The sequence below is a fragment of the Eretmochelys imbricata genome, chromosome 17 (genome assembly GCF_965152235.1).
Source record: "Eretmochelys imbricata isolate rEreImb1 chromosome 17, rEreImb1.hap1, whole genome shotgun sequence".
In the NCBI taxonomy this organism is placed as follows: domain Eukaryota; kingdom Metazoa; phylum Chordata; order Testudines; family Cheloniidae; genus Eretmochelys; species Eretmochelys imbricata.
The window spans coordinates 475,480-487,940 of record NC_135588.1 but is presented as its reverse complement, the minus strand read 5'-3'; the positions used below and the strand labels follow the sequence as shown (position 1 = coordinate 487,940).

Sequence of the window (12,461 nt, the reverse complement as noted above, 5' to 3'; positions counted from 1 at the left end):
ATACTCGGTGGAGTGGACGGGGGCAGGCTGAGGTGATGTTTGGGGGTGGAGGATGGAGGGTGGGGAGGTTGGCTTTGTCCCTCTGATTGCTCCTGTGGCAACTATTAGGCTTTGCCAGCAGCAAGTAACTTTCCTCAACATGATGCTGGCTCTAGGGGCTCCCCTGTTTCTACTGCTGCAGTGAACGGTGGGATACAGCGTTTGCCCTGCCCCCACTTCCCTTCCCACCCCTTCTGGCTCCTTGGATGTGAGGGATTTTTTCGCCTCCTGCATTTCCTCAGGAAAAAGCAAGGAGGAAATTTGAGGCCAGAGGGGGTGAGGCAGAAACTGAGAGGAAGACAGACAGACAGAGCCAACCAACGGACAAGAAAGCTGCATACAGCCCATGCCTTGGCTTGGAAGCCCCTTGTGGCCAGCATCACCCTGTATCCAGACCCAGATGGCGCAGCTGCTGTTGTTACTCTTTTGTCTCCATTTCTGGCCATGGATTGGGAGCTCTGCTCAAGAGCTGGACCCTAATGGGAGGAATGTGTGCAAGGCTACCAGGTAGGTGTCCAATACCTTTCTTTACCCACCTTCCCCTTTTGCTCCATACCCGTCTCAGAGCACCCTTCCCACAACAGGGCAAGAAGAAGTAATTCTGCCGCAGAGATTAATTCACTGTCATCTTTTGACTAACATACTCAATAGAATAAGCTCCCTGAGCTGGAACTATATGGCCCAGGGATAAATGTGGCAGCACAGAGATCTCTGTGAGAGAGTGTAACCACACAAGGAAAATATTCTTGTTTAGTAGCACAGAGATAGCTGTGTGCGCGAAGACGGGATCACATGGAGACGTGTGTTTGTTGAATGACACAGTGATAGCTGTTGGAGGGGGGGGAGAGAGAGGGATCAGACAGGCAGAGTAGTATGCATCTAATAACACAGTTGTATATTGGTGTGTGAGAGGGATGAGGCAGGCAGAGGTGTGGGTTTGTTTAATAACACAGAGATAGCTCTGTGTGTGTGTGTGTGTGTGTGTGTGAGAGAGAGAGAGGGATCACACAGGCACATGACCGTTTAATAACGGGTAGCTCTGTATGAGAGGGATCACACAAGCAGAGACCTGTTTGTTTAATAACACAGGGATAGCTCTGTGTGTGTGTGTGTGAGAGGGGATCACATGGGCAGAGTAGTGTGTATTTAATAGCACAGTTGTAAATCTGTTGGTGTGCGAGAGGGATGAGACAGGCAGAGGTGTGGGTTTGTTTAATAGCACAGAGAGAGCTGAATGTGTGGGTAGGTTTAGTTTTTAGTTTTATATCTCAGGTGCTGTCAATATACTTAGTGCTCCACGAGAGAGTGAGACAGTCCCTGTCCCAAGGAGTTCACTGCGCAAGATCAGGTGAGAAGGAGAACCCCATGTGTGAGCTGCGCATCCGCAAACTCTGTCTCAACATTTGTGTTGGGGAAAGTGGTGACAGACTCACCCAGGCAGCCAAAGTGCTGGAGCAGCTCACAGGCCAGACTCCTGTCTTCTCAAAGGCTCGATATACTGTCAGATCCTTTGGAATCAGGAGAAATGAAAAGATTGCTGTTCACTGCACGGTTCGTGGGGCCAAAGCAGAGGAGATTCTGGAGAAAGGCTTGAAGGTGTAAGAATATGAGTTGAGGAAAAACAACCTTTCAGACACTGGGAACTTTGGCTTTGGAATCCAGGAGCACATTGATCTGGGAATTAAATACGATCCCAGCATTGGCATCTATGGCCTGGACTTCTATGTGGTTCTGGGCAGGCCAGGCTTCAGCATTGCTGACAAGAAACGCAAAATAGCTCCATTGGAGCCAAGCACAGAATTGGGAAGGAGGAGGCCATGCGTTGGTTCCAGCAGAAGTACAATGGGATCATCCTTCCTGGCAAATGAGCAGTTCCAGTTACGAAAAATGCTAATAAAATTTTCTAACGTTTAAAAAAAAAAATAGACAGCAATTAAAGCCCAGAGAGCACCAGGCCACCATGTGGTAAGAAGGCAGAGTACTGCCATGGTTTGTACAGAGTTTTAAACTAACTACGTAAAACTAACCTCATGGTATCACAGTATTCATGAGTCTCTGGAACTGAGGCAAATACGGCTCCCTAACACCACTCTCTGTTACATGCTATGAGTTAGATATTATCCATCAAACAAAAAGGGCCTAGAACTGCCTGATTTCTTTGCCTGGGATTGCTCTGTCTTGTGAACTCAGTAGGAGACTCCCTGCAGAAACCTCCTGTAGACCCTGTCTTCTGGCCTTGGTACCCTCTTTCTCAACCATCGTGGTATTGTCTAGTAGAGTCTTTTATTACTTGGTGGCTGCTGGCTGCTATGCAGCTGGCTGCTACCAGCAGGTGAAAGAATCTAAAGACTTGCATGACTCCGAAAAATAAGCTGTAAACACTGGGTGTCTCCTTAAACACAGGGAGACAACACTGACAGAACCAGTCAGGACAGCCTTAGTACTGCAGCCTGCTCATGACTTCCTCCCGTTCCTCTGGTGTCCTTCCCAGGGCAATGCTTCCAAAGGCATGCCCATCCTTCAGCATGTTCCAGGCTGAACCTTGGGAGAGGTGCTTCTGGCTGATCCTTAGTTCCTCCTAGATTATATGGGCTTTAATGCAAACATAGGAGCGTTATCTCAACCCCAGTATATTGCCCCTTTCATGAGCCCTTGCTGCCCAACACCCTGCTCCTATGCTAACAGATCTCTCCCTTCCCCAGCCTCTCTGCAGGTCTGGTATGCTGCCCAGGTTGGAAACAGGAAGGCAGGGAATGCACAGCTGGTGAGTCATCAGTGGCTTTACATCTCATGCCTTTGTCATTTTGACCAGCCGTTTCAGGCTGTTTGGTGTGTGCATTTCCTGAATCTCAGTTCTTTGTTGCTCAGAATCCAGCAACATTTTGGGAAACTGCTTCTTCCCTAGAGGCTGAAGGGTGTTAATTTCAGGTGCAGAATATTCTGCTGGGGCGTGATGCAAACCAAGGCAAGGGTTGCAGAGCTATAAGGCCTCTCGTGAAGTGCAGCTTTGTGCCTTATTGCATCTGTCCAGCTGCACTCCAGGGTTAATGTAGGCTGAAGCAGGAGGGGGGCACTCAGAGCACCAGCAATGCTGGTGGGAGAGCTTCTCCCCCAAGCTGGGGAGAAGTGGTGGGAAGCTCGCGTTTGCTCTTCACAGAAAAGGGGAGCCATGCTGCTTTCCGCCCCATCCCATTAACACTTGCTCAGATGAATCTCTCCTCAGGATTTGCTACAGAGCCCACCGCCCCAATATCTAAGTGCTGCATGAGCTGTTCACTCCATAGGATTTGAGGCAGCCATTTCTCCTCAAAAAGCCTCCCAGAAGCCATCACCTGTAGGTCATTTCTAGCCTCAGTCTCAACTTCCTGGCTGAAGGCCAGGGCTGGGGCCAGTTGGAGCAGAGTGTGTCCCAGGCACCATAGGGCTTGGAGCAGAATCCCCAACCTCTCTCTCTCTGGAGCCCACACATGAGGGCACGTGGGGGGTGCTGATTGGGAACTGGAGTCACTGACAGGCTAGGTCACTGGTCCAAATCCACAGGGACAAGGACCTGGAGGCCAAAGGGCCTTGGCCCCTGGCAGCTCCGGAGAAGCTGCTGATGCCCAGCCTATCTGCACTTCCTCTCCCTGGCCACGTGCCTGCCAGCAGCCTTGTGCTGGGGGAGCCTGGCTCCTGATTAGCTTGTCCTGCTGTTGACAGCGTGGTGTGAAGGGGAGGATGCTTGCAAGATGGATGAGGTGTGTGTGAGACCCGGGATCTGCCTCTGCAAACCTGGCTTCTTTGGAGCCAACTGCAACTCCCGTGAGTATGGGCATGGAGGGGCTGGTAAAGAGGGGGCAGGGCAGACTCTCACCCTTAGACATACAGAGAATCCCCTGTGATCTCAGAGACTCTATCTGTGACACAGCGCTCACTGCACCCATCAGGACATTGGCTGGGTCCCAGGAGGTGAGCTCAGGCCAGAGGTCCCAGCATGATGGCACACGGTCACAGTTAAGTGCTCCAAGTGCCCAGCAGCCCCTTGGCCCATCCATGAGCACAAGCAGCTACATCCACATGTTACAGCATAGCAGAGACAGTGTTTGGGGCATGCTGTTCTGATGTCTCCTCCCAGTTGGGTGTGGGGTGTCTCTTTGGTAGTCCCTGCTCCTTAGTCTCCCTACTGCATAGGACCTACAAGGGCCTACCAGCCTGTGCCCTTCCATGGCTTACACCACCCCATAGGGAAAGAACACCAAACCCATTGCCAGATTGCTCTCCTCCCTGTGGCACAGAGACTCCTATACTCCTGCATGTTGCGATCTGGTATCTGTCTTGTTCCCTTTGTAGGCTGCCCTGACCAGTATTGGGGCTCGGACTGCAAGAAGAGCTGTTCATGCCATCCCAATGGGAAGTGTGATCCTGTAAGCGGCCAGTGCACTTGCAATGCCAACCGCTGGGGAGTACTCTGCCAGTTCCCATGCCAGTGTGGACCTCATGGCCACTGCAGCACCCTCACTGGAGCCTGCCAGTGTGAGCCAGGCTGGTGGGCACCGAACTGCAAGAAGCAGTGTCTGTGCAGGCTGGCCAGCTCCCACTGTGACCCTGTCACAGGGCAGTGCATCTGCGCCCAGGGCTGGTGGGGTAGGAGATGCAGCTTCAGATGCACCTGCCACCTCTCACCCTGTGCCCAAGACTCAGGCAGGTGTGAGTGCAGGGCTGGGTTTTGGGGGCCATTGTGCCAACATCATTGTGACTGCCTGCATGGGAACTGCAACCCTCTTGATGGGCATTGCAGCTGCAACCCTGGCTATCAGGGCAGGAGCTGTGGGGATCCTTGTCCTGCCGGTTATTACGGATCTCAGTGCAGATACAGGTAAGAGGAAGATCATTCTGCGTGCTTGTGATAAGGTATAGTGCCCTAAGGTGACTGCATGAGTCTGGGGCTGCCTAGGGAAGAAGCCCAGAATGCCCAGAAGCCTGTGTTCCCTGCTGGGTATGCAGGAGTTTAGGACCAGACTGGGTAGAGCTCAGGGAGTGGGCAGCTGATGCTTGTTAGACTGTAGGGCGCAGCTCTTTCATATAAAGGGACTGAGAGGAAAGGGGCAGCGAGGATTTGGATTGGCTGCCCTATTCATACTCTGGGAGAGGCGTGGGGAGATATCATTTTGTGAGCTCATCTCCTGGCTGGTGATGGAGAGGCTTTCCTGAGCCAGTGGCCAGGGAGGTCTGGCTGTGATCAGCTGAGGAATGGGGCACAGGACTGTCCCCCATGGGAAAGTCTTGTAGACTTCAGTAGAAAACTATAGATAGCTCTTCTGTAGGCTGATTCAGGGCCTACAGAGGAGGATCTCTCTTTCTTCATTGCATTCAATAGGTTTTTTAGCGTAATAGCTACAAAACCCTGTTAAATTCCAATAAGATCTCATGAGATGTCATCATTCCTGTTAAACTCTGTAGCATGTTTCCACAGGGGTAACTGCCTCCATTGTCACTTAGACACAGCAGGGACTATATCACAGCTGTACAGAGGGAAACCTCTGAGGAATGCCACCAGTGGACACCTGTCTCAGAGAAGGGGGCTGATGCCTCTGCCATACTGCTGTGTGTGGAAGCACTGTGGATGGGGTATGGGAGGGCTGTGCAGGCTGTCAGTGACCTGAGCTCTTTTGGGAGCAGATTGCTTTGTTCCCAGGGCTGTTGCTGGTGGGAGCATGCTCTGTTTGGTCTTGGCTGTGGAGCAGAGAGTACAGTTCTCTTCTCCCTATTTCTCTGCCCTATTTATTTTGGTTTGGGATGTGGGGCCGCTGTTCCCCCAGCTCTGATGCTGATTGTTCCTTACACCTCTGACTGTGCAGCTGTGGGCACTGCAAGCAGAACCAGCCCTGCTCTCCTGTGGATGGGTTCTGCCTGGCATGTGACTCTGGCTGGAATGGTACCCTCTGTAAGAAGCTGTGCACGCCTGGATACCATGGGGAGAACTGTGCACAGATGTGTCCCAGCTGCCGACAAGGGGAGGCCTGTCATCCAGAGACAGGGGCTTGCTTGAATTGTGACCCTGGCAAGACAGGACCCAGGTACGGACCCCTCTTTTTCTGTGTGATGTTTGCCCTGTGGAGCTCAATTCTCTGTTGTAGCAGACATCCTCTGTCCTCAGGTTTCCTTGAGCGTAAAGTAGAAAATATTTGTTTGAAAGCTTCATTCACAGTACGGAAGCTTAGACGCTGTGTGATGATTGTCCATGGATAGACGGACAGCTGTCAGACAGTTGAGCTAGGGATTCTGGGTGGAGACCACCCAACATGCATTCAGTGGTACAGCCTCCCTTCTCGCCAAATGTGTGCAGAGCAAGGCCGTGTTCAGACACACTAGGAGGTCTCTCTGTGTGCTGTCTGCAGAAATCCTGGCGTCAGGTGTAATACCAGAGAACAATGAAAATAAACAGCAACCAATCTCTATTCAATATTTGTCTTGTTGAGGTCAAAGAGCCCTGAGGTCAGAGACACCCAGTGCATCCCCAGCAGGACTCTACAACACAATGAGCCGCATATATTTACAGGCTTGTCTATGGTTCCCTTTCCTGTAGTATCTTCAGTATCTGAGCCTCCCACTCCATGAGTTAGGGAAGATTATCCCTATTTTGCAGATGGGGAACTGAAGCACAGAAGGGGTAAGTGTCTTTCCCGCAGTCACGCATGGAGTCTGTCAGAACCAGGAACACAACCCAGAACTCCTGGGTCACACTCTAGTGCCCTAACCACCAGATCACCATTCCCATCCTCAAGTAAGATTAGCAACAAGTCAGGGCCCTGTGGCAGAACATTAATATCAGTGCAAATGCAAAGCAGGCTCTGCACTGTGACAGCTGCTAACCCTCAAACTAAGCTATAGCCCCTCTGCATTGCCAGCCTCTCTCCCATGAGCCAGCAGCTAGATTCTCCCCTCTCTCTGCAGCTGTGAAGCATCCTGCCCTGCCGGAACATTTGGAGATGGATGCAGGTTCACCTGTCCAGACTGTGTTAATGGGAGCTGTGATCCAGTGTCTGGGGAGTGTATCTGCCAGGCTGGCTATTGGGGCACCAGGTAAAAGCGAGGGAAGCTGCAGTGGGCAGAGGATGGGATGTTTCCAAACGAGCATTTTCCATTTCTTTCTGTCTCTCCCCTCAGCTGCAATGAGACCTGCCCAGAGGGTTTTTTTGGAGCGAACTGTTCTTCCCCCTGCCGATGTCCAAGGGGCCCCTGCCACCCACACTCTGGGGACTGTGTGCTCAGTAAGTGATATCGTGCACTGTACCTTTTCATTCATTCCCTATTAACCAGATCTTCTCCTTCCCAGAGCAGAGAATTGGTTCCTTCTCTCCCAATATAAAACCACATAAGACACCAAAAGGTTGCTGTGGAAGCCAAGGTGCCCTCTGGACTCGGGCTGGTTCCCAGCAAAGACGCTTTGCACAGTGTCATGCAGTACCTCTACTGCCATACAGCATGAGCCTCCAGGAAACTCCCTTCCCTCTTCTCCTCCATCTCTGTAGATCAGGGAAATGAGCTCTTTCCTATCTCATTTTTGTGGCTTTGGTTTCCTTGTTATAACCCCTCCGCACTGCCCAAGCCTGTTTAGCTGAGTGCAGCTATCATGCCAGATTCAAGTACCACAACAGTTTGAATTGGGATTCAAAGTTAGTCCAAAAACCAGAGCCCACGTTGTGTGAAGCTCATTGTGCCTCACAAGACCTTAATCTTGCTCTAGGCCTTTGATATTTCTGTCCCTGTGTCTTTGTTCCCATCCTGTAGCACAGGGTGATATTTTCATCCATAACATTCATCAGGAGTATGTCAGAGTGTAACTAAAATGATTAACTGTGTTTAGAGTTAAGGTGTTTCTCTGAGTCTGTCACATGAAATTACAGCAGAGAAATGGATCCAGCCTTGATTGTAAAGTCACTTGTTTGTGGGTAGATGAAGAATTGCTTGGTTTGTAACAGTTGATTGAAGGACATAATTGCACTATGGAGAAGCACTCTCACTCGGTTTATCATCCCCGTGTGGACCCAGGTTCTAAAAAATGTGGAAATGCATCTGAATAAAATACTGCAGGGGAAAGTTTGAAATTGAATAGGAGATTTAGGAAGGGTGATTCTGACCACATTGGTTAGTGCCAGTCAGAGGACTTTCACTTTCATCTGAAGCATCTGGCACTGGCCTCTTCTGAAGGCTAACAACTGGAATAGATGGCCCAAAAGGTCTGATCTTTGAGAGCAAGTCCTTATGTTCCTGAATGTGCCACAGTAAGTCAAAGATTCTTTAACATAGAAAATGTGTCTGGAGTAGAGTCCACTTGACTTTAATGTACAGATACATTCTTGGTTGGTAATGGTAAGATCAGCACCTTGTCTTGCTTATGGTTTTGCTAACTGGGCTGTGCCTGGTGGAAATACACTCTCCTGTAATGTGGTATCATCAGTGTTATGCTGAAAGAGTGTACGGGAGCAAACAGCACTGAGAAAATCTTAGCCTGTCCTGAGCTCCTGCCTCTTCCTGGGTGAGGAGTTGGAACCCTGGGGCTCACTCAGAGAGACTGTCACTCTGCAGATACCAAAAGATGTGCTGGTTCTGTGAGCTGGGTGCTGGGTCTGGGCTGAGTTCCCCAACTGTCCTTATGATATGGAGCGGTATGAATGGGACGAGATTCGAACAGGACTGGATCTGTTTAGTACATTCTGAGACCACTGAGGCAGGTCCCCAGATCTGAGATCCTTCCTCCAGGATGGCTTTCCCAGTGCTCTGAACTTGCCAGCTAAGTAAGAATTTCACCTTGTTCTACACTGTTTCTCCATGCAGGATCAAAGCACCAGGGAGCCCTGATAGCTGGCATTCTCATCCCATTACTCCTCTTATTACTCTGTGTCACCTGCTGTTGCTGTTGCTGTGGAACCAGCAAGTTGGATGCCAGAGACAGGTATTACTAAAATGTGTCAGGTGCTGTAGAAATGTAGCTGCAAAGAGAAGAGCCACCTGCCGTGGGCCATTGCTGCTGAACGGCCCTAGAACCGAGAGGAACCTTTTCTGGCCAATTAAAATTAGCCTCAAGGCAAATAAAGAGTCCTTAGCATCTTCATTGGGTTCTGTTGCCTGACAGGGAATTACTTCAAAATTTCATGTTACTTCATTTTACTTATTTGGCTCATGTAGCCCATAAATCAGCCCATGAGTCAAACTGCATTAGCGGATAGGTTGCAGGACTTGGTCAGAAATGGGGCTGCCACATGTGCAGGCTTCTCCCAAATTGATTCCAACTCCATTTCCCAGCAAGATAGGAGTGAGCTTTGTTTAATTGGAAAGCCAGTCATCTCTGCCACACATCTCTGTTCTTTCTTTCCAAGGACGACTGTTGCTGATGGTGATGCGATCTCCAGAATGAAACATCACGTGCAGGGGGTGCTGGCAAATCTCAGCTCCACGTTACCTTGCCTCTCACTGAGTGGCTACAGACTACCCCGAGTCACAGGTAAGATCAGGATTATTAGCACGGATCCCTGATTGATGCACTCTTTATTATGCCCTGCTTTGTCTGTGTCTTTAGAGTTCCTGAGGGTAGGAACTGTATCTCCTTACATTCATACTGTAATTGCAAACGAGCAAGCTGTGCCAGCCAGTTACCAGGTGACTGCCCCATGGAACATGCAGTCTAGGGCATCCCTGGTACAGTACAGACTAGAACACATAGACCAGCATGTGGTCCTGAGAGCTGGATTGCTTCTTCCTCATAGTCTTGCTTCCCTTCCAGTCTCGCACCATGACACAGAGATTCCCTTCAATCCCAGCTTCATTGAACCGCCTTCGGCTGCCTGGGCCTCAGACAGCTCCTTCTCCTCCTCCTTTGACACTGACGATGAGGGCCCAGCTTACTGTGTCCCTGCCAGAGAAGGTAACGCTGCCCAGTTGCTTCACCATCTCCTTAGGACTCATTTTGAACTCTCCTTCCCTGTTTCCTTTGCTCTGTGGGGGCGAAAGTCATCCCTGTGCAGATGGCCCAGTGGGACAGAGGCCCTTTGCTTAGGGTGAATTTCATTCCATGTGTACTTGTGGGGAGGGATTTGCAAAGGACTTGTGTTACACACAGGCAACAATTATTTTTAGTTCCTTATTTTCCTTTCCATACAGGGAGGCTGAGCTCTGTTTCTGGCCTTCCGATCAGTTTAGTGTGAAATGGAAATATGCTGTGGTATTTGCCAGAGCTACATGTCCTCAGAAAACTGCTGATTTCACAACTCCCTCCCTCAAATAAGTTCAGAGCTCATTGCAGCTGTTTGTGCTTCCATAGCTGCTGCAGTTAAGACAGCTCCCACCCTGGGCTCCCTGTGGCATCAGTGCGTAAAACCTAACTCAGTACCTTACCCCACCATCCACTCTCATAAATCTAGAATCAAGTCTGGGAGTAAAGAAGTGCAGTGCAACCCCAAATGGTGCCAGTTCTGGATACTCTAGTCCCTAGAAGCCCCCAGTCATGGCGAAGAGGATAAAGGCCACATGCTCTAACCTTGAGCCCTGAGCTAAGGAGAAGCCTGTCGGTATGCTGGTGACTTAGTTCTTGGAAGCCTCTGTAGCCAAGGGAGAAGCAGCCTAACCCCCCTTCCCTTCCTTATTCTCCAGATGTTCCTGCAGTGGCAGGCTTTGAGCCTCAGGAAGGCAGCTCCAAGTGTCATGAATTTCCTGATGCATCAGCATTTAACTCTGAGGACGTCTCCCAGCCTTTCACCATCCCCCGCACATCCAGCATCGCCAGAGCCAAGAGGCCCTCGGTGTCTTTTGCAGAAGGAACTAAATTTGGCCCTCAGTGTCAAAGAGGCTCCATGGAGACACCAAATACCACTCGGAAGCCCAAAGCCCCCTGGGGTCTCACCAAAGTTCCCTCTCACCAGCACCATGCTGACCCGGAGGAGCAGCCCCAGCAGGGTGGGTTGCCAGGTGACTGTTACGAAAACCCAGAGCCCATCTCTGAGGCTGAGGATAGCCACCAGCCCTCCCCCAGGGGTACCTCAGGAGGCCACAGGATGCCAGTGTCAAGTGGCAGACATGTGGCCCAGAGAGTCGAGGCCCTTGAGGCAGCTTTGCATCAAAACACTTTGGATGTTAGAGGAAAGGAGCAGAATGTCACAACCATTTACGTGACTGTGGGGACAGCAGGGAAATCCTCCAAGTCCAATGAGAGTGCTGATGGAAGCAGAGAGGGGACAGTTCAGGCTGTACTGAAACGTTTGGGTAGTTTCCAGAGAGTAAAAAGGGCTTTCAGGGAGGAGCCCATGGTGAGGAAAAGTACTGAGAGCATCCAGAAACCTCCCCGCAGGGCCCTGAGCTCAGAGAGGGACTCCAGAGACATGTTCTCCCAGCCATCCCCTCCACACAAGGAGAGCTCCAAGACAAAAGATCTGGAGCCCTGTGAGTCACCTGAGCTCCTCACACATAGACACCAGATAGATGTTCCTGTTAAGCGAGAACCTCTCATCCACACATCTCCTATATTTAAAAGACTAGTGGCTCAGGAAGGAGAAGATGAGGTCACAGGGGACCCCAAGAAGAGTGAAAGTCTTGAAGAGGCCAGAAGCCTAGAAACAAATGAACAGGCTGTTGTTGAGGAGGAACCCAAATACGAAAATGTGTCTCCAAATCGCTGTCCTTCAGACGAGTCTCCTGCCACCTCCCCTGACTATGAGGCCAACACTTGAAAACCCACCCAGGACCTAAATCCTGCCTCTGTTTCAGAACTGTGACAGTCATCACAATGGAGCTGTGGCCAGAGTGGGCAGTGCACCTTGCAGGGCAGGCCACGAGCTATTGAAGAGTGCTAGGTCTGCAACATGCCTGGTATTAGAGGGAACCCAGAATTTCACCTCCCAGACATGTCATGTGAACTAGATTATTGTCTAGCGTTACCATTAAATCTCTGTGTGACCCACAGGGTCAGGTTCTGCATTGCATGTTAATGTTCAAATGAGGCAACTTGCTTTGAGTAGCAATGTTACCTAATGGAGCCGCAGAGATGCCCTCCTGAGTTCCATATTAGTCTTGCCATGAATCATTACCAAGGAGGGACGGTGCTGCGGGCAAGTCAGTTCAGGCACCTCCAATACAAGTAGATTAATCAGAAGAAGTGATTGTACCTGATGGCATGTTTATTTGATGACTGTGCTTTTAGCTTGCTGGGCTGACCAACCCAGGGATCTTAGGAAAATACCATCTATGTGAGGTTCAGGAGTCTGAATTACAGCAGAATAACACAGACAGCCAATGCATGTGAGTTGTCATGCTCCTTGACAGGTTATCTCTCCTTCGAGACAGGTACCTATATGGGCCTGTCATGGGGGGGACACGACTCACCGCTAGTGGTGCCTCCTTCTGGCCATCCTGGGGATTAGCTCTGGCCAGGCATTATGCCGTCCTCTGGC

General features: G+C 50.5%; 1 protein-coding gene and 1 pseudogene across 1 annotated transcript; both read left to right on the top strand.

The window, feature by feature from the left end:
• Nucleotides 1-58: 58 nt before the first annotated feature.
• Nucleotides 59-11,973, top strand: SCARF1 (scavenger receptor class F member 1). The gene is made up of 11 exons (XM_077836985.1): nt 59-546; nt 2,742-2,803; nt 3,739-3,840; nt 4,369-4,894; nt 5,877-6,095; nt 6,973-7,101; nt 7,186-7,289; nt 8,857-8,974; nt 9,399-9,523; nt 9,803-9,943; nt 10,669-11,973. Exons 1-11 carry the CDS (start codon nt 386-388, stop codon nt 11,739-11,741), a joined length of 2,760 nt encoding a protein of 919 aa, XP_077693111.1. The 5' UTR covers nt 59-385; the 3' UTR covers nt 11,742-11,973.
• Nucleotides 1,377-1,925, top strand: LOC144276425 (large ribosomal subunit protein uL5 pseudogene; annotated as a pseudogene).
• Nucleotides 11,974-12,461: the final 488 nt, after the last annotated feature.

Bases quoted from the DNA above. Each gene is read 5' to 3' on its own strand.
- SCARF1 (XM_077836985.1), top strand. From the start codon at position 386: ATGCCTTGGCTTGGAAGCCCCTTGTGGCCAGCATCACCCTGTATCCAG. The intron at 547-2,741 runs GTAGGTGTCCAA...TCCCTTCCCCAG, and splicing joins AATGTGTGCAAGGCTACCAG to CCTCTCTGCAGGTCTGGTAT. The intron at 9,524-9,802 runs GTAAGATCAGGA...CTTCCCTTCCAG, and splicing joins CAGACTACCCCGAGTCACAG to TCTCGCACCATGACACAGAG.